Below are 22,587 nucleotides of genomic sequence, written 5' to 3'. Positions count from 1 at the left end.
AGTATGCTGTATTCAGATTCTTCTTTGTGTAACAATATGTAGCAGCATCTTTATTCTTAATATTACCGATGTCCATATATCTAATTTATTTTATATTGCATTACAAAATAAATGCCTAATGTTTGAGTCACCTAAAAGGATTATCAGTGTTTTGTTTTGTTGTTTTTTTTTTTTAGTATCAGTCAAAATTTGTTACTTTATGTGGTAACTCCTGTGGCACAGTGGTAAAGAATCTGCCTGTCAATACAGGAGACATGGGTTCAATCCCTGGGGTGGGAAGATGCCCTGGAGAAGGAAATGGCAACCCACTCCAGTATTCTTACCTGAGAAATTTCATGGACAGAGGAGCATGGCAGGCTACAGTCCATGGGGTCGCAGCGTTGGACACAACTGAGCATCTGAACTGGAGAAGGAAATGGCAACCCACTCCAGTGTTCTTGCCTGGAGAATCCCAGGGATGGCAGAGCCTGGTGGGCTGCCGTCTATGGGGTCACACAGAGTCGGACACGACTGAAGTGACTTAGCAGCAGAGCATCTGAACAACAAACACGACTGCAAGGAATTCACTTACTCTTTCTTTGCACCAGTGCAATGAAAATATTCATCAGATGTTTTGGAGTTAAGGTGACATAGACTCCATGAATGACTTGATTTATGAGTGCTTCAGCTTTTAGCATGCATAAGAATTAACTGTTGTAGCAAAGGAGCAAATGAAATAGCTTAATTACACCTAAGAGGATTTGGTGTAGAGGCTATAGACTGTTCGGGTGGTAAGGGTTCTCTTTCATTTTGCAAGTAAGGAAACTGAGCCCAGAGAAGTCAATGTGGGGATAAAGATGGTCCCGTTCTTATGTTTTGTGGAGAGAGCAACATGGGAGACCTTTCTTTTCGACCTCGTGTCTTTATCTCGTAAATGTATGAAACATGGGATGAACCCGAAGATCCTTGAGTGCCCCTAGGAACTTTGAAAATAGTTTTCATCCAGTTCTCCTTATTTTAAAAGTAATGTTCCTTTTATAGTTTCACGCTGCCTCTCTGTAGACTATTTCTATCTGGGATTCAAACCCTCATCACAACACTAGTATTGAAGTTAGATTTAAATTCATGTTTCTTTACACATATTAATCTATGTTTAAAAAGTTTTAATTTCATATATAGATGAATAAAAGTGCCAAATTGTATAAATTCTTGGTTATAGTTCTGCAATTCCAAACTACTAGACAAAGTCAAACAGACTTTTTAAAAAATTCCTGAAAGCACATTAGCACTGGAAAAGAATAATTTGGTCCAGAAATTTTGGTGTAGATTGCCTAGAATTGGAAGCAAAAAGTTGTTTTAGGATACTTTTTTCCCCTCAGGGTAGAGCATTGGCTTTCATTGGACTCTGCGAGGGGCTGAAGTCATAGAAATGACTAAGAACCACCAGTCTTTTCAACTCCTGAAATTTTTTATGTATAAGAATATATATATAATCTGAGGGCCTCTGAGAACATGACCTGTGCAAGATAGCAAGTTTTATTAGTAGGATTTCTTGAATCCCCTATTTTTCTATTAAATGTTTTCTTTCTTCCTCTGAAATTTCTATAGTTGAGGACTTCATGTACCTTTTATGAAATAATCCCCAAATGATGAAAATTTGATAGTCGTGGTGTAGAGATGACAGTAATTAACACAAGTGGTGTGGGTATTTGCTTAGTTGAAAAATTTTTAAAGAGCTCATTTTAGTTAATACCCAGTTCTTTTTCTTTCTACTTATCCTGTCTTTCTCCCTGTCTTTCTAGTTGTCTTGATCTACTCTAGGTCTGTGATTATCAAAGAAGCTGACAGGGATGCTCTCATTTGGAGAACATAGATGCCTATAAATTAAGCAAGAGTTGGCACTAACACAAAGGTTTCTCCCCGTATGCTCGGTCTGCAGGTCTGATCTGCTGAAGCTTTGCCAGCTGCTAATGGAGTCGGTTGATGGGAAGGCAGGATGCAGGAAAAAAGTTCTCCCTGATTAAAAAGTTGTATGTCCATATACAAGTTACTCACTCTCAGCCCCAACTTTTAAGCCATGCTTAAATGTATTATTTATTTGATAAATTTTCATGTGGTAGTAAAGTCTTCAGAAGCCTTTAATCAAGCAGCCTCACTCTTATTATAACATTAGAATAATGATAGTTCCATCTTACTGGAACTTTCTAATCTTACTGTACTGTTCCATCTAATAAGATGCAATGGTACTGTTTTTGCTGATCCTTTACTTCATTTTTCCTACCAACTTAAGTGTAGGGTTACTTTGCACATTGTACCATAGAGCACAATGGGAATTCTAAAAAATCAAATATTTAAGTGCAGACTGCAAAATAAGCTGTCAGGAATCAGACCAAGCAACTACATCTCACACTTGGAGATGCCTTGTGTATCTTCCATGTGTGGGTTGCCCCTGATAGGTTCAGCTGAGCATTATAAACAATACCTTGTAGAAATGCATTTGAAAGGGATAACTGAACTTTAAAACTTTACATAGTTAAGGTCAGAAAGCCACAGAAGACTGGAAGAAATAGCAGGAAGTCTGAAAAATAAAGGTTTATTAAAAGGAAACCATCAGTAGTAATTTTTGAAACATTAGAGCCCTGGAAAGTATCAGCAGAGTTTAAAACCTTAAGAGGTAACAAGATTAATTACAAATCAGACTTGAAGCTGTTCATCCGTGTCATAGCCCTAGATGAAATCGACAAAAGTCCATTCTCTCTCCAGTCTGAACTGGAAGCAGATAGTTCACTGACAACTTGGAGCAAGAGGTTGGCCAATGAATCGCCACTGCTTATCTCTTCCTTAACAGAATTTTTCTCTCTGTAAGCCCGATCTGATTAAGATCTTTGATTAAGAAATGTATTAATATACGAAGTGGGTGGGTGAATATAGTGAGAAAAGCCAGAGAAATAAATGTCCAAGGGTGGTCCAAAGTGTTCCTTCCCTTTCCTTACAAAAGCAAACGTGCAACCCTGTAGACTTCATTTGTTCTTTGGGAAATTATTTTTTGTTTTATCTGTTTTCTTTTCCCCTTTTGCCAAAACTAGGCTGTGATGGAATTCTCTCAACCCTGGCCCTTTACCAGCGGCCCCAGTGTTTCAAGAGGGTGGGGTCCAGTCCTACTGAGTTGGCGGGAGGGCATCCGACGCTGACCACCCACCCTCGGTGCTTTCGAGGCCTGACCTGACCCCACACCCGCCTCCTCAGCTGTGACCTGTGAGCAACAGGGACGTGAGGCCTGAGTCCATCCCCTGAAGAAGTTCCTTCCCAGCCTTATCTGTTTTCCCCAGATGTCTCAGCCCAGTCTGGCCCAGTCGTTAAAAACTCATCAGCCCCTCCCTAGTTCTCAGTTAGGAGGAAGATCTAGCCTCCACCTTGGGCCTTGACCTGGAGACTCAAGTCTTGCCTTTTCTTAATAGAGAGGCCCACACTGCCGCATGGCCAGGTCCCAGTCCACCCCAGAGAAACTTGGAGCAAGCTGCCCAGAAACCCCACCGGCTGCCAGCTCTGCACAGGCTCAGAGAAGAGCTCTCCAGTCCACTGTGTTCCCAGGCTATCTCCAAAGCCGGAGGGATGTCCTCCTTTTCCAGAACACAAGAGCAGCAGCAAAAGCTGGGGTGGCCCCTAGCTCTCCCCTCTGCCTGAAGCATATGAGAGTTCAGGGCCTTTAAAACCCTCCAGTCACACAGCCCAGGAAATTAAAAGAAGTTTTATCTCCAAGGAGCCCCAGTCTGTCTTCTTTCCCACCAGCTAGCTTTTTGAGGGCCTGTAGGAATAATGCCTGAATTTTGTCAACGGTTTCCTTAATTATTAAAAACAAACATGCTCTTTGTAAAAACAACAAACAAAAATTACAAAAATATTTACATTAAAATTTGAAGTCCGTATTACCACCCCTGCTTCCCCGAGGTAACTCCTGTCAACAATTTGATGCGTATTCTTCTAGACTTTTTGTAGTAATGTGTGGGGTATATATGTATATAAGTACTTATAGATGTTTTATAATAAATGTAATATTGTGCATGGTATAACTTCACAGACTTAATATTTAATTTGTGTGTCTTCTGACGTAGGTCAGTGCAGTAGAGGCATGTTAGTCTATGTGATGGCTGCTTGCTCCTCCACTTACGTATAGCATCAATGAATGTTTAGATTTATAGTTCTACACTGGTACAGATATTGCCTCACCAGACATCCTGTGTTTATAACTTTATATGTTGTTTCTAGTATTTCTGAATGTGATGCATTTCTTTTTTTTTTTCTTTTCTAAAGATGTGTTTATTTTTCAGCTGTGATGCTTCTTCGTTGTTGCTTGCAGACTTTCTCTAGAGCGGGGGCTACCCACTAGTTGTCTGCACAGGCATCTCATGGCAGTGGCTTCTCTTGTTGCAGAGCTTGGGCTTTAGACATGCAGGCTTCAGGGGCTGCAGCGTGCAGGCTCTAGAGCACAGGCTCAGTAGTCGTGGCATACGGGTTTAGTGGCTCCACAGCATGTGCAATCTTCCAGGACCAGGGATCGAACTGGTGTCCCTTGCATTGCAAGGTGGATTCTTAACTGATAGATGGAACATTGTAAGTTTGTGTGTTAGTCATTCTGTCATGTCCAACTCTTTGCAGCCTCATGGACTTTAGCCCACCAGGCTCCTCTGTCCATGGAAATCTCTAGGCAAGAATACTGGACTGGGTTGCCATTCCCTTTTCCAGGGGATCTTCCCAACCAGGGATCGAACCCGGGTCTCCTGCGTTGAAGGCAGATTCTTTACAGTCTGAGCCATGAAGGAAGCCCATCCTAAGTTTAGACATTGCCAAATTGCCTCCAAAAAGGTTGTTAGATGACTCTTCTGTCAACAGTATATGGGTGAATCTATGGATTTATTACTTATTTTGTCATTAATCAGATTATAAATCTTCCCCAGTCTGTTAGCTGTTCTTTTTAAGATAAGAATATAATATTTAATACAGGTGAGCTTTAGATCTAAAGTCAAAAGAGCTTGGTAACATTTCATTCTAGATTGAAAAGCTCAACTACCCAGCCATGGACATTGCTTGACAACCATAGGCCAACCCCACACCCCACCCCAGACACACAATCTGCACCACTAAGCTTCCTGTGTGGTTCTGAGCAGGCCAGACAGATGCTTCCTACCAACAGATGGGGAAAAGAAACTAAAGATGATTTGGTGCTAGTTCACTCTGTTATCTCAATGTCAGTCTCTCCCTCTCCCTTTCCTTCTCCTCCCTTCCCACCTCTTCCTCCCCTCCCCCACTTTATTGAAGTATAATTGACGTATAACAAATTACATATAAGCTGAGCACCAAAGAATTGATGCTTTTGAACTGTGGTGTTGGAGAAGACTCTTGAGAGTCCCTTGGATGGCAAGGAGATCCAACCAATCCATCCTAAAGGAGATCAGTCCTGGGTATTCATTGGAAGGACTGATGCTGATGCTGAAACTCCAGTACTTTGGCCACATGATGCAAAGAGCTGACTTACTGGAAAAGACCCTGATGCTGGGAAGGATTGAGGGCAGGAGGAGAAGGGGACGACATAGGATGAGATGGTTGGTTGGCATCACCAACTCGATGGACATGGGTTTGGGTGGACTCTTGGACACCAACTCCAGTTGGTGATGTTCAGGGAGGCCTGGCATGCTGTGGTTCATGGGGTTGCAAAGAGTTGGACACGACTGAGTGACTGAACTGAACTGAAAGTGTACAATTTACATATAATTGTTAATGATCAACTTATGGTTTAGCGATCTAAAAATCTGAACAAAAATGAACATATCGGTGGAGAATGTATGATACATACACACACAGAGCGTGGACCTATTCTTAGCTTTCTCTTACCTATTAACAAAAACTTGGTAAAGATAGTAATTTATACCCATAACCACTTCTTTCTAAATTGCTTCACAGAAAAACTGCCTAAAAGCTTGGTCTGTACTTGGAGTGTCCAGTTTCTGTCCTGTTCACTCTTGAATCTACTCCAGTCAGCCTTCATTCCCAAGACTCACAGAACTGTCTTCAGTGATCTCCTTGTCGCTAAACCTTTTCTTTCCGTAGCTCACAGGTTTCCTCCCCTCCTTTCCCTCTTCCCAGCCCTCAGTCTATTAGCAAATCATGTCAGTTTTACCATCAGCCGGTGTCTGTGGTCACCATCTTCTCGTGGTCAAAGCTGCCCTCAACTCTTACGTGGATCACTGTGTGATTCTCTAGTTGCCCTCTTCCTTCCTTGCTTTCCCATCCTCTCCAAATACTGTGCCCCTCTAAAAGAAACCTTACTGATTCATTTTGTTAGTTGTCTCTCACAGCCTTCCTAGAGCCTAAATGCAGATGAGGGACGATAGTTTTCTGTCGCATTCACTGAGGCATCCTTAGTGCCTGGAGGTGTCCTGATATGTAGTTACACACATGAGGGTTTTTTTAAAAATTAGTCAACTAAGGCCTTCAGGCCAAGTCTTTCTCTCAGCCTCTGACAGTTACGAAGAATCAAAAATTTTTTTTAACTCCTAAAGTTATTTGTGCCAGATTATTATAACAAAAATGTAACTAGGTAAATACCACATTATCATTTAATAAAAAAGAGGGCAATCAGAAAATGTTTCTGGGAAAGCTGAAGGGAAGGCTTTGTTAATATTCAGTGGGGGAAAATTGCAAAAAGAAATTGCTTGAAATTTGCTGAGGAGAACAACTGTACATGTAGGGGAAAACCATAAAAAATCAGCAAGGGTTGTTTTGTACTCAGATTGCTTTGCAAGAATTTTAAGTTCTGACTTCACTCTGAAGAAGCCAGTTTGGAGGGAGTTTTTAGTCTGTGACGCTTCATTGGTGTGGCTTTGCTTGGAAGATGATGCAGAGCTCCAGTTAACAGGCCAGTGTTCAAATATAAAGCCTTGGCTCTAGGTTAAAGGGTTGGCAGATGAACACAAGTTGGCATTGTAAATTCAAGTAAAACATTGAAGGTATCATTTTTATAATTTTATGTTATAAACATTTTTGAAATTAATTGATTGTTAGCCTCCCCTAAAGCTTATTATAGGGTATCTGTGTGTGTGTATACACATTTTTCTTTTTTGCAGTCATTAAAGCATGATTGATACCATTTTATACATATGTTTTAATATCTGTTCTTCTTGCTTAACGGTGTATCTTGGAGATCATCTGGTAAGGATAGAATTTCTTAACAACTTTAGAAAGTTGAATAGCATCTCACTTTATGAATTCAACTTATTTTACTTCTCTACTACTGATTACTTAGATTATTTCCAGTTTTTAAAAAAGTGCTGCAAAGAATTCCTGGCATATATGTAATTGTATTGTATGTAAATGCATCTATAGGATAAATTCTGAGAAATGACCTTATTGCAGTCTATTTTGATGCTTTAGAACTCATTGATTTTTGTTCAGGATTTATGTGTTAGAATTTGCTTTGTGATATTTTGTCTTAGTTTTGAACCATCAGTATTTTACTCTGAACATGTACTTAAACTGATTGAAATTTATGTAGAAAAATATGTTTGTGATTTTAATTTGGAAATCTTTAAATACCCACTTCCCAATCATTTTTGCAACTTAAACTTTTTAATAAAAGTTTTTCATAACAGGAAATATCTTAGGCACACAGCTGTTTACTAGAGTAAAACAGACTGTACCTCCTTCCTACTCTGTCAAGAATCTGTACTTCATAAACATCAATCCAGGACATTTAGCAACTGTAAGAGACATAGCCAATCTCAAAATGAATTATCATATTTACAATTTCTGCCTTTCTGGGTCTTTCAGCTATTAAATACATACATAAATAAAATAAATATAATTTTTAAATAAACATTTTTAGGTTGCAAGAATATTTCTGATTTTTCTTTTGGATTAAATTTTTATTTTTTCCCTCATTTCATTAGTAAAATTATGAATTATAAGCTAAATTTCCATTATATTTTTTGTCCTTGAGTTTTATCTTCTGAGTGACACATATCTTGCTGATCCATACCAGTAGTTCATGAACTGCAAAGAATAAAATCCATAGGATTCCATCATCAGTTACACTCTGTGAGTACTTTCAGCCAGATATTGGTACTTGTTTAGACTTGTACCATTTTAGGGAAATCTAAATTCATAGCTGAAAAATTTAGTATGTTGTAAAACCAATTACAAATTCTCTGTTTATGCTGAACTTTTCCTAGGGAAATATTCTGGATGGGGGGAATTTCATTTACTCTTTAAGGGATAAATATTACTTACATCACCTTGGTAACAGCTAGACCACAGTCATGCAATATGTTTGGTATCACTTTCTGAGTTAGACAGTGCTGAACAGTGGTTGACAAGACTGGTTTACTGTGTGATATAAGACTGACCATTTTTAAAATAAGGGAGGGAAATGTGTTTTGAAAATTTGTGTAATCACTATGTTTCGGCAGCAAAACTAATTTAATTTTTCTGAGAATGGTGAAGTATCTCCTATGTGAAGAATAAGTGACATTATCCTTTTTTTGTTGGTTCTTTTGTGAAAAAAAAAAAAAAAAAGAAATCTTGTTGTCTTTTTTTTTTTTTAATATTTATTTATATTGGCTGTGTCAGATGTCAGTTGCGGCACAGGGATCTTCAGTCTTCACTGCAGCATGATCTTTAGTTGGAAGCTTTCAGTTGTGACATGTGGGATCTCGTTCCCTGACCAAAGATTGAACCCAGGCCCCCTGCATAGGAGCTCAGTGTTAGCCACTGGATCACCAGGGAAGTCCCAAATCTCATTGTCTTTTTTAAGCTACTAAGATGCAGTGACTGTTGTGAATCTGTGTGGGTATATAAATCCATACACACATTTATGTAGTATATATAATATAGGGCTTCCTTGATAGCTCAGTTGGTAAAGAATCTGTCTGCAGTACAGGAGACCCCAGTTTGATTCTTGGGTCAGGAAGATCCACTGGAGAAGGGATAGGCTACCCACTCCAGTATTCTTGGGCTTCCCTTGTGGCTCAGCTGGTAAAGAATCCACCTGCAGTGCAGGAGACCTGGGTTCAATTCCTGGGTTGGGTAGATCCCCTGGAGAAGGGAAAGGCTACCCACTCCAGTATTCTGGCCTGGAGAATTCCATGGATTCTATAGTCATGGGGTCGCAAAGAGTTGGACACGACTGAGCAACTTTCACTATATAGTATATGTGTGTGTATTTTTTAAGTTTAAAATATATCTGATTTAAAAATGATAAGGGCTAACAAGAAAAGCCTTTGCTAGGCATTTGGAGTAGCACTGTTTTTTAGTTATTAGTGGGTAATAACGGTCTGGTGAGCCAGTCTTACTCTAGTTACTTCACTCTAAGAGCTGTGCAGAAGTCAGAAAACATGTTTAGAGAGGAAGAGACGAGATGGTGACCCACAGTTTAACACGCATTGGTTTTATTGAAAGTAAATTAATGCATTTGCTGTTTGTCTGCTTGCACAGAGACTTCAGGGGTCATATCTCCAGGAAAACATGGGCCACTGTTGGAAGTGGTATGGGTGTTTGTTTGTAAGGATGCATAACTTAGTGCATCTTAATTTGCTAGCTATCTCTTGATTTTTTAGAATTTGGAGCTGATGAGAATGGCCATACTAATTCTGTACTGAATGTTACTGCAACTTCATTTCACTACTCGTAGAAAGTTTCAGAGGAACACATCTTTCCTTATGTGATTGTCTAATATAACCATGGCCTGTGCATTAGCTGGCATCACTGGATGCTTTAGGTATGGAAAGAACTGACTTCGGTGGCAGTTCACTGTGCTGCCTTCCCAGGAGGTCCCGCATTCAGGAAAATCTCCTGCACGGTGGACAGCCAGTCTCTGACACATGGTGCCCCCTGTCCCCCACCAGTGCATTTGTGTGTCTGAAGTATCTTACATGGAAACAAAAGTGTGAAAGTGTTAGTCCCTCAGTTGTGTCCAACTCTTTGCAACTCCATGGACTGTAGGCACCCCCGCTCCCCGCCCCCCGGCTCCTCTGTCCATGGAATTCTCCAGGCAAGAATACTAGGGTGGGTAGCCATTCCCTTCTCCAGGGGATCTTTCTGAAAATATAACATCTGATTGCCTGCATCCCTTACCACCACTAATAAACCAACGATCTTTCTATGTTAATTTCATTTGCAATTCAAAAAAAGATCCCACATTTAGAATTAAAAGAAACATTTAAAAAATGTGCAGGGTCATGTACTAAAGTGGCTTGAGACTGCACAATTATGTTTACATTCCCTATTTATACTTTTTGTATTTTCAAACTTTTCTATAGGAAAAAGTATAATTCAAGGAATTAGCTTCATACCATTAGTTAGACATCTATCAGGAAATGAAAAACAGCTGATATACCATTCCAGGAAGAAAAATTAGATTAATGAGACTTATCCTTATTGTCCTTGCATAAATTATAAGTGTTCCTTGAGTTCAGGAAACAGTACTACAAATTATCAGGCCATAAATATGTGAAAACAACTTGCCAATTTGAGTCTCTGCAAAAAAATATTCAAGAAACAGTGGCTGACTTTATTTTTCTGGGCTCCCAAATCACTGCAGATGGTGATTGCAGCCATGAAATTAAAAGACGCTTACTCCTTGGAAGTAAATTTATGACCAACCTAGACAGCATATTAAAAAGCAGAAATATTACTTTGCCAACAAAGGTCTATCTAGTCAAGGCTATGGTTTTTCCAGTGGTCATGTGTGGATGTGAAAGTTGGACTATGAAGAAAGCTGAGCACTGAAGAATTGATGCTTTTGAACTGTGGTGTCGGAGAAGACTCTTGAGAGTCCCTTGGACTGCAAGGAGATCCAACCAGTCCATCCTAAAGGAGACCAGTCCTGGGTGTTCATTGGAAGGACTGATGTTGAAGATGAAACTCCAATACTTTGGCCACCTGATGTGAAGAGCTTACTCATTGGAAAAGACCCTGATGTTGGGAAAGAATGAAGGCAGGAGGAGAAGGAGACAACAGAGGATGAGATGGTTGGATGGCATCACCAACTCGATGGACATGGGTTTGGGTGGACTCCAGGAGTTGGTGATGGACAGGGAAGCCTGGCGTGCTGCTGTTCATGGGGTTGCAAAGAGTCAGACATGACTGAATGACTAAACTGAACCGATTACACTTGAAAAAAATCTTGTGTATATTTAAGCTTAATATTATAGATGGACATTGGTCAGAACTGTAATTTATATTTTAAAAATGGTAAAATATGTATTTGTTGGGTAGGATGTATTCTTTTTCCCTACTTCCTGATAGCTAGAGCATGGATATGAGACTAAGTAAAGAGCGGCAAGGTCAAAGTTCCCTGAGGGGAGTTTTGAAGCTTGAGGGATTAACAGAGAGGTATGTTGGGTCAATTAGTGATTGTTCCCAGGAAGCGACCTCAAAATCCAGGGTCTAATGGGGCGGCCTCATCCTGTTGAAACATTCCTTTAGCAGTAACTTGGCTGATGCTGGTTTCCCTTCTTGCCTGACCGGACCTGCTTCCCTAAAGCGCAGTCGATTCTGTAGGTAATTGGACACCCATCAGAATGAGAAGCAACAGGCCAGTTTTTGCTAGAGTAACAAGTGCATATGTAGAGACTTTTACATTGTAGGATCCACCTCATGCTCCTTTGAATGTCTCATAGTGCCCATTTAAAGACCGTGTACAGTGTATGTGTTACTGTTTTCCAAACAGAGCTAAGTGACTTTTCTAATTAATTTTTCTCATTTTGGATATGTCTATTAGGTAGTTAGCTGTGATTTGCCACTCTGTTTGGCAGAAATATTGAGTAGCACTGTTTGCCAGCCACTATTCTAGATGCCAGAAATACTGACATGCAAGAGCTACCTTTCCTTCTTTTATGAAGCTTACCTTCTCATTGAAGGAAGATAGAAAATAAACATATAAACCAATATATAAGATATTTTGGGGTATGGGTAAGGGAAATGAAGATGATAACATGAGATAGTTAGTGGGGAGAATGTGCTGCTTTCCCTAGGATAGTCAGGTTTGGCTTTTGAGGAAGTGATATTTAATAGTAAGAAGACATGAAGATCTACAGAAAGAATATTCCAAGATGAAAACACATGCATGCAAAGATCCTGACACAGGAATAAGCTTGGTATGTGTGTGGCTAGAACCCAGTGAATGAGGGGTGAGTGGAAAGAGACAAGGCTGAAGAGTCTGACAGGAGCTAGTAATGTCGGACATTATGGATCACAGGAAGGATTTCAAGTAGGAAGCTTTGCAGAGTCTTAAGTAGGAAAGTGATGTCATGTGAATTGATTTATGCTTTTGAAAGATCACTCTGGCTGTTCTGTGCATGCTGGACTTTAGGGAAGAAGCATGGAGGAAGAGGAATTGGTTAGGGGCCTATAGCAACAGGCAAAGAAAATGTATTGCTTACTTGGCTAGATTTGTATCCGTGGAGAAGTGGTTTCTACTGGCTGTTCTCAAGCACAGATGGTCTTCTTTAAGAGCTAGTCCTAGTATGCATGCCACTTTAGCCTGTGCTTTCCAAAGTATGGTTGTAGGACAAGATTTAGAGTCTGTTGTAGATTATGGAGCATGTATGTGTATGCTGCTGACTGGTTAATGTGTAGGAGAGTATATAAAATGCCAGAAGGAAGGCACCGTTGGCCTTCTTCTGTGTATATGGAAGCCAGCATCATGTTGAGCAAGACAGTATTATGGGGCAAAACTTATGCACAGGAATATTAAAAAAAGAGAGAGAACATAATGAGTATTCTACTGTGATTTGAAGATCTGTGTGTTGTTAACGTCCTTCTCCAAAAGATAAATGTTGCTCTCAGGAACAAGTGAAAGAAACACTAGAATATATCACACAATGAATGAAATCACGAAACTTTAAATGCATGAAACATTTATTAAGACCATGAAGAAATAGAAGTGGTAGGCGTTATACTGAATGAAGTAAAATTGGTATTAAGATAGAAATGACTTATTTTTGGAGATATCTCATTTGCATTAATATCATTTTCTGTGTTCCAGAAAAGATTTTATAATGAATATAGTTTACTCTTTTAGAAAAACTTTTTTCTCTAAAAGCCATTCATATACTTCTCCTGCAATGACCCCTTTACTGTTAGACCTAGCAATAAGCTTTGTATCTGTGGTCTTTTACCTAACATTCTCCTCTAAGATTTATAATTTAGAATGACTTCCTAGCTAGCCATATTTGCACCTTAAGAGCAAAAATCAAACTATAACTACAGAAATAAACTAAAATCGATTGATGTCTGTTCTGAAAGAATACACACTTTAGTGGCAACTAGAAAGAGTAGTTTATGTGTTTGAATGCTTTTTTTCCCATTTGATCTCTGCCACACGTCTCTAAGGTTGGGGGACTGTTTCAGAGATCCTCATTTGAGGAACATGAAAAGCGTGACCAAGGAAAGGTTAACTTGGACACAGCAGTGGTATAGAATGGACTTGCCTTGACTGATTTTAGATCTGCGGATGTCTGATTTTTTGTAAAAGCACAAATTTGCCTGCCAGACTGGAAGTGTTTTCTGTTTTTTTCATCAAAAACTTTGGACTCCCTCCCACAAGGTCTTCTCTCTTAGACATTTTTTTTCTCTTTAACTTTAGTTCTTAAGTTCCATATGTAAACAAAGTTCAACTAGTTAGGAAAAAGTCCCTCTAGAAAAAAAAAGCCTCTAATTGTGAGACCAGATGGTAAGCATTATTCAGCTGATGGGGGTGTGTAGATTTCGGGGAAGGTGTGGTAATCTGATCTAGTTCTGCAGCTGTGACCTCTTGTTCTAAAACAGCCTCTTTCCTCCCTGTTTTCTGCTTCTACATTCCAGCACCTCTCCTTCCATCTTTGTGGGCACCGGGGCCCTCACCGATCGATTTGACAGATGCAGAAGAAAGGACTGAAGCTTGCTCTGCTATTTATCCCAACCCACAATATATTTTGAGTAGTCTTCTCCCCATGTTACTTGTAATGTTGGCAAATCGTGCAGAATGTAACCACTCCTGTTCAGCCCACCTAGAGTGTCTTTCAGGACTCAAATTGCCATGAGCCCATCAGGATGCCTTTAGGGCATCTCCCATCTGAACTCATGCAGTTCAGATCAGATCTCATCAGTCGCTCAGTCGTGTCCGACTCTTTGCGACCCCATGAATCGCAGCATGCCAGGCCTCCCTGTCCATCACCAACTCCCGGAGTTCACTCAGACTCACATCCATCGAGTCAGTGATGCCATCCAGCCATCTCATCCTCTGTCGTCCCCTTCTCCTCTTGCCCCCAATCCCTCCCAGCATCAGAGTCTTCTCCAATGAGTCAACTCTTCGCATGAGGTGGCCAAAGTACTGGAGTTTCAGCTTTAGCATCATTCCTTCCAAAGAAATCCCAGGGCTGATCTCCTTCAGAATGGACTGGTTGGATCTCCTTGCAGTCCAAGGGACTCTCAAGAGTCTTCTCCAACACCACACTTCAAAAGCATCAATTCTTCGGCGCTCAAATCAAGCTAAAGTTAAATAGAACTAAGGGCATCATCTGCGTTCTCCTTATCTCCCCTCAGAAAACACCAGCCAACACTTCTCCTGTGTTTCCTCCTTCAGTGGAAGGTAGCACCATCCTTCCTTCTCCCAAATGGAAAATCTAGAAATCATTCTCAATTCATCTCTAAAATACTTTGCCAGTCTTTTCATATTTCTCTTCTCATTGCCACTGCCTCTGTTCAGGTTCTTCTTTCTCCTCTAGAATTTGGAAATACCTGGTTTTGCTTTTATCTTTACCTCGATCATTTTTTTCTTCCTTTCTCTTCCAGTGTTGTATATTAAACCAGATTCTGGCCAGTGAGGCTGATGAAAGTAAAATCTGATAGGGTAGATGAAGATCAGTATTTCTTATATGTTCTGCAGCCATAAATCATAGTATGTGGCTATTCTGAGAGTTAGTGCTGGAAAAGCTTCAGATGTCTTTGCCAGGCTATGTAAGATCTTGAACATCTTCTCTTCTGGTACTTCTGCTTCTGACTTTACAATAAGCCACCACAAACGACTTGTGCTTCCTCTTTGTTTCATGCTGTTGCATAACATTCCTTGGTTTTATGCCTTAATCTGTGGGGATTCATCCATCAGAAATGTTCTGGAAATATACAAACTACGTAAAGAACTGTCTCTATTGAGTACCACAATATTTTATCCATTATCTTCAGTAGGTACTGAGTCGACCTGTGAGAAACTCCAAAATGACGTGGGGCTTCCTGTGCTTCTCTATGTTCCTCTCTTTTCCTTCTTGTTATTCTTGTCACATCCATCTTCAAGTATTAGGAATCTCTTATAATTGGGGTGGTGTCAGAACTTTTTGAAATGCCAGGTCTTCATGGTGTGGAACATGCTTCCACATTTTGCCTGGAGGCACTCTGCCCTCGTACTCTGCTACACCAGCCTACATGCGTTACGCCTCCCGTGACGGCAAAAGGTAGTGTGGTCAGGCAGAGGAGCAGTACTTTTACATGTTGTATCTCGGTTTGATCCTCATCATACCCAGTGGAGGGGGCTGGGAGCTATTGTTTCTCTACTTGACACATGTGGAGATTGGGGGTTCTTTTCATTCTTATCAACCTGCCTTATGGGTGTGCACTTGACTCTCCTCAGATTATGTATAGGTAGACTGTCCACAGATTATAGATCCAGGGTCCCCAATGCACTTCTCAAGTTCTCTGACCTGAATGGATTATGGTTGGCTCCTTTTTACCAAAGGGGGTTGGATGTAGCTTTTGTTTTAAGAAGCCAGATGGTAAATCCATAACTTGAACAAAGTTGATCTCATACTATTCAATCACTATTGTTGAGAAGTCTCTAATCACTTAGGAATTTCCAGGGCCTCTTTTCCACTGCAATAGTCCACCTTCAGCTTTCAGTCAGTTTGGTCCTCACACTTCTGTGAAAGAGTGGGGAAGGGAAAAGAAAGAAAAGCTCTGTGTGATTGATTTTAGATGTTAGTTTTTGAGGTCTGTCCTGAGTCTCTTAAATTAGTCGGGTCTTGAAGATCCAAACACTGAGTGTTGGAACGGTGTGGTTGTGAAGAAGGGAGAGGACTTGGAGTGCTTCAATGAAACACCCATGTGTATTAGCTCCCGGTGAGGCCACGGAGTTCCCACTTCCCTTCTGTAACCTGGCAAGGCTTCTTGCATGGTTGGTAAAACCCATTGGACTAGTTCTGGAGACCATGGCTTTTATCACAAAGATCTTGCTCTTTTTGAATTTAAAAATTAGAAGAAGTTAAAAATAACAAATGACTGTATTTGAATTCTGTTACTTTTGAAGAAAGGCAGTTTGAGCCAATCCATGAGAATAAGGATGTTCCCTTCTGCTGCCTGGAAGGGAAAAAAGATCATGTTAATTAAAATAAATCTATTGAGATGCATGTTGCTGGTATCTAATCCAGCTCTGAATTTGAGCTCAATTAGAGCTTTGATGAAAGAAAGGGAAAAGGAGTCTTGAAAGAATGTTCTGCCATTCATGAAAGGCCTGCATGTGTTTAGTTTCCAAGGAAATGGAATAATGGGACCATGTATTTTCCATCCAAGCATTTTCCATCCTGAGAATAATTCCCTTCCCAGCTTCTCAATGAATAATGCATTATATCTGAAACTCAAGAGGCATTCCTTTGATTTTCCTTTATGTTTAGCTTTCTGAGAGATTTTCAAGCAAGGAAATTCAAGGACTTGGAATGAATGCTTTATTAACATTTTTACTTGAAGTACAAATAGCTCCATGGCTATTATCTCCTGATATTTGAAATATTTTTTCTTTTCTCTCTAAGGAAACTGTAAGGTATTGTATTTATTAGAAAATGAAGCACCTTGGCCAGTCTTCAAAGTGAACAGCAGTTTAAAACCAATAGACATTTGTGTTTAGAACAAAGAGCTTTATGGGGGTACTTTGCTCCTTTCTTTATTTTCATTTCCCCGCTGAAAAGTTTCAAAAAAGAAAGCTCACATTCAATACTGGGCTGTTTGGGAGACTAACTCTCATTTGTTTACATTTTGTGAAACTCATTCCTTGAGGCTAGTCCGATTCTCGACCCCAGTCCAAGCCTTCCTCCCCCTAGGCCAGTACCATTTAAATCAAAATATTCCAGTGCACTTCTGGGATTATCCCCACTCCCTGTCTGCTCATTGTGTAGCCTGATTATATTAACACATAAGGGGCCCATCAAGGGAGATGTAATGGGACAAGACCTCGCCCACCCCGTCATGTTCTCTTAGCCAAGGATCCCCAGCTCATCCTGGGGGTAACACAGTGGTAGATTTTAACACTATTTCTAAACCTCCTTTTTCTCTGGAAGCCAAATGAATGACTTCAGTAGCTAAATAAATTGGAATTAAGAATATATTTTCCATCCTTTTATAGTAACAGTAAAATCTTCATGAGTTAGAAGAGTTGGGAAAGCAAGAGAATTTAAATAGGAAAACATCTAAAGCATACAATTTTGGCTTAAGAAATTTAATTTTATTAATTTGAGAAGTGGGAATATAACATTTTCTGGAGCATAGACTTTGGAGCCAGGCTTTAAGAGCAGAAACCCTGGGGTTTGCCTCTGGTCTGCAGATTTCCAGGACCATGGCCTTGAGCAGGGTATTTTACTTTGCTGTTTCTCAGTTTCTTCCTCTGTGTGATGGGATAAGAGTTTCTATCTCATATGGCTATGGTGCAGATGAAATGAGTTAATATTTGTAAAGCATGTAGAAAAGCCCCATTTAAGTGACAGCTGATTAAAAATCAAAGTAAATATACATTTTATCACTGGAAATTGCTACTTCCAAACAGGGTTGTGTTATGGAGCAGATAATAGTGATATTATTGTTATTGTTTCTGATAAGATACATGGAGTGATTATTTTCTTAGCCCTGGAAGCTCAGCTGGTAAAGAATCCGCCTGCAATGCCCGAGACCCTGGTTCGATTCCTGGGTTAGGAAGATCCTCTGGAGAAGGGAACGGCTACCCGCTCCAGTATTCTTGGGCTTCCCTGGTGACTCAGACAGTAAAGGATCCGTGTGCAATGCAGGAGACCTGGGTTCAATCCCTGGGTTGGGAAGATCCCTTAGAGAAGGGAATGGCTACCCACTCCAGTAGAATTGCCTGGAGAATTCTATGGACTGAGAAGCCTGGCAGAATTCCATGGACAGGGTCGCAAAGAGTCAGACATGACTGAGCAACTTTCACTGACTCGCTCATTTACTCCTACAACAAACCAAATGAGGTAAATGTAATTATTTCTACTTTTCAGATGAGAAAACAGGTAAGAAAACTAATTTGCCAACAATAAGGACCTATTGTATAGCATAGGCTACTGTATTCAACAACCTTATAGTAATCGATAATGGGAAAAGAATCTGAAAAAGTATATATATCTGAATCACTTTGCTATACACATGAAACTAACCCAACATTGTAAAACAACTATACTTCAATAAAAAAGACAGTATTTTGCCTAAATTCATCCAATTTAATAAATAGCAAAGCAAGGATCTGAGGTCAAACTGAATCCAGAAACTGTGCCTTAACTAAAATGAGAGGACATTTGTCACAGTGGTTTTTCCTGAGAACAATCTTATGCTATAAAACATGACATTTTTTATAAGCATCAAAGTGTGTATCCTAAATGCTGAATATCTCTATTTCGTATCTCGATTGCTTAGCAAACTCTGTTTTGTTCAAAATAATCATCAGTGTCTCATAAATAGTCAATTTAGTAAGGTCCTGAATTAATAAGATTATATTCAATTGCTCATTTTATTGTCAGAACCTTTTCTGATTATTTCAGAAAATGAACATTTTATTTCAAATGATGATCTGATGCCTTTGGAGCTCATTATTTTGACCTTGAGCTGAAATCATTTCACCATGCTCCCTTCATCATTCTCTTTTTCTGTTCTCTCTTTAAACCTTCCCGTTCCCGCTCCCCGACCCTACAGGTGCCTTTATCATCTGCTGGACTCCTGGACTGGTCTTGTTACTTCTCGACGTGTGCTGCCCCCAGTGTGACGTTCTGGCCTATGAGAAATTTTTCCTTCTGCTTGCCGAGTTCAACTCTGCCATGAACCCCATCATCTACTCCTACCGTGACAAGGAGATGAGCGCCACCTTCAGGCAGATCCTCTGCTGCCAGCGCAGTGAGAACACCAGCGGCCCCACGGAAGGCTCGGACCGCTCGGCTTCCTCCCTCAACCACACCATCCTGGCTGGAGTTCACAGCAATGACCACTCCGTGGTTTAGGAAAGAAACTAAGATGAGAGGCGGCCATCATCTATTGAGGGATGAATAGCCTCCCCCTCCCCAAAGGCCAGGGCAGGGTGGGGTGTGAGAAAGACAGGAAAAATACATTCATGTACTTAAACACTAACCCATGGCAGTATTTGTTCCTTGACCCACCAAGACTTGACATATATTGAAAAATTAGCTTATGTGATACCCCTCATCCTGCTCCCATTCCTTTTGAAAATAGAAAGTGGAGATCTTGCAATGGAATTCATACACAGACTCTGGAGTGTTCGTATACACTACACTAACTAGTCTTCAAAAGTTTTTGTATGATTTGGTGCAAGTCAGAATAAATTCTGACTAATTGAATCCACAACTTCATTTACATGCAGGCTTCCCTTTTTTTCTTCTTAAAGGATACATTTCATTTAATAAACATGTTTATGCCTATCAGCATGCTTGTGATGGATAAGACTGTAGACTGTTTTTAAATGATTTATAACTCCATTTTTTTCCTTATGTTAGGAAAACTGTAAATTAGAATTACGTTTTTAGAAAGCACGCATGAAAATCTGTGTGTGCAGTATGCCATACTTAAAAAGACAAAAGAGTGTTAATTTTAAATGTTCTAGGAAGTAGAAAAACCTAGATGTCAAAGCCAGTATTTGTTTAGGTTATGAAACAAACAATGATCTAATCACAATATTACCTTTTTTTTATTAAAGTGTTGTAACATGTATAAAACAGGAAATGTAAGTTTATTATCAGAAGAATATGTACTCTATAAAAGTTATAGAAGATGAGCACAGTGGTATGGTCCCACATATTTATGGTACCCGAGTACATTCTAATTATCAGTTCATCAGAGGAATTTTTTTTAATAACCTGTGTTTTTCTGTATTATAATACACAGTCATTGTAGAAAACTTGAAAAATGCAGATATGTATAAAACAGAAAAAATACTGATAATATCACAACCCAGAAGTAACCACAGTTAACAGCTTTTCCCCCGTGTATGCTATGTATATTGTATACCTTTATATATAATTGCAGTCATACTGTAAACAATTTTATAACCAGTTTGTTTTTTTCCACTGCAGAATTGCCACATTTTCCTATGGCATTAAAAATTTTACAAAAACATGACTTTAGTGGCTATATAATATTCCATTTAATGGATGCAACTCAGTTTAACCATTCCTGTATTGTTGGTTATGTCTAATTTTCACGATTTTATGTCTAATTTTCACTATTATAAATAATGTTGCAAAAATTTATGTACATAAAACTTTGTCCATATAATTGATTATTTACTTAGGATACATTGCCGTGAAGGATGTTTTTTTAAAAAATGTGAAATGTCTTTTTATGCTCTTACCTTTTATAAAAGGAGATTTCCTACTTTTGCCCTATGTGGGTGGCAACAGTGAGGAAAGCCAGTTAAATTACCTTTTTACAAAGGAAACACAGTGGTTACTTTAGTTGAGAGTGACTTTTTTATATAACAAAATGGACTAGAAACAGTCTGTGGTCACAAACCGCCAGGATACCCTACTTAATATGCTTAGCAATTCCAGATTTCATTTGAGCAACAATGACCCAGCTCTTGGTAACCACAACTTTAATGTGGAATTGAAGAAAATGCAAAGAAATCAAACATGCCGAATGAATAAAGGATCACCTTCATATTAAACAGCTTCTGTAGCAAATGGGTTGAATGTGTCGGTGTGTGACTAGATGATTACTGTGTGTTCTTAAGGGCCACCCCACCATGTTAGATGATACCTATTTAACAGTCCAGCTCAACTAATTATTGCACCAGTTTGTAGTAATATGTAACCAGTAAAGTCACAGTCATGAAGCAGGTGTGGGAAAGTTAGGAGTACGTTTAAGAGAGAGATGTCCAGGAGAAGAACGTCTGTTCAGGAAGGAGGAAGTCAGTGTATGGTCACCCATTTGAGCAGAGAGCACACTTAACAAGTGCCCAAACCAGAAGGAGTATGGGGAACCAGGTAGCAGAAGGTATCTGCACAGATTTTATGCAAAATATAGAGCATTTTATAGAGGAAGGAAAGAAATGAACTTGGACTTTTATTCATGCACACTTTGAAGATGTGGACTATTTGAAATTTAAAAACATGCTACTTGGACTTTAATAAATCATTCTCAACCAGTGTTTGGCAACGTATGGTTCTAGTCAGTGCTGCTTCTCTTGTGCAAGAGTCATCTTTGTGCCGCATGGCGTCTGCTTCTGTGACCTCTTCTCTATTCCTGTCACAGGGGCTTCTAAACTCAGAGGGAAACCCACCATATGCTTCCCCAGCTCAGAATTGCTTTTTGTTTTTCAGAGTCATAAGTCTCTTCAGTGTCCGAGAGATGGTGGTTTATGTTGTCTGAAAGGAGAGATAACATCTTAGGATAATACTTCATCCCAGCAGTGTAACTATGTGAGTGAGTTTCTTTTGGAAAAACTAATTTTATAAAAACTTTATGATGACTTTATGGTAAACTCTCACCAGGAGTTTATAAACTTACGGTTATCTTTATGTTTTTAATAATTAAGAAGATAAAAGTGATAGCTACCTCCCAGATATATGCTAAATATATTCTTTTCCATATATTGCTAAGATGTTGGAGGAAAATAACAAGGGGTTTATTCAAATGAATGTCTCAGTGAGTATTTAAAATAGGATTCTAAACATTTAAATTTAGGTAGTTGTAAGACTGTTAGAAATCAAATGCCTTAAAACTTTTATTCACTAATTAACCATGTTTTGTTGCTGTTTGTTTTTTTTTTTTTTTTTTTTTTCCAGTGAAAACATAATTTCCTGGATTCGAAACCTCAGCTAACATTATACAATTAGTGAGTCTTACTGGTTTTCTCATGTTCTTTCCCAGTTAACCATTGCATTATGCTCCATTGTTCATTATCTTTCTCATTTATTCCATGAGTCTCTCAACTTCTAAAACGGAATTTTGTGATATTGTTTCCAGCCTTTCTTCTTAAACCCAGAGTGTGACTTGTGCTAGATAAAAAATGTAGAAATGCTTTATCAGGTCCCTTCATTATTACAAGACCTTTGGAAACAAATTGCTTATTTTTTAACACAAAGTGAGCTGCACCTGATCCCAAACGCTCAGAAGGCTTGGGTTTGTTTCTTTGTGTTGGGATGGACTTGAACTTAGGCACCATCTGACAGAAGAAATGTGTGTAGTGAAGAGCCAAAGCAAGTCCAGTCTTCCACAGTGGGGATCGGTTAGTCTCTAACATTCTTCTGTACTTTGTATAGTCTAGATAAAAATTCTCTGATTCTTTGATTGATAGTGCTCATATTC

General features: G+C 39.3%; 1 protein-coding gene across 7 annotated transcripts in view; it reads left to right on the top strand.

Annotated features, from left to right (window-relative positions):
• LPAR1 (lysophosphatidic acid receptor 1) overlaps positions 1–21,439 on the top strand; it is a 163,356-nt gene extending 141,917 nt beyond the window's left edge. For all 7 annotated transcript variants that reach the window (XM_025282218.3, XM_044940431.2, XM_025282219.3 and 4 more), the window contains one exon: positions 18,964–21,439. In XM_025282218.3, coding sequence (XP_025138003.1) covers positions 18,964–19,265 — 302 coding nt within the window. In that variant the 3' untranslated portion in view covers positions 19,266–21,439. The remainder of the gene's footprint in view (positions 1–18,963) is intronic.
• The last annotated feature ends 1,148 nt before the right edge of the window (positions 21,440–22,587 follow it).

Source organism: Bubalus bubalis, chromosome 3 (assembly GCF_019923935.1).
Source record: "Bubalus bubalis isolate 160015118507 breed Murrah chromosome 3, NDDB_SH_1, whole genome shotgun sequence".
In the NCBI taxonomy this organism is placed as follows: domain Eukaryota; kingdom Metazoa; phylum Chordata; class Mammalia; order Artiodactyla; family Bovidae; genus Bubalus; species Bubalus bubalis.
Note: the sequence above shows the minus strand (reverse complement) of the source record. Positions and strands in the feature narration are given on the sequence as shown.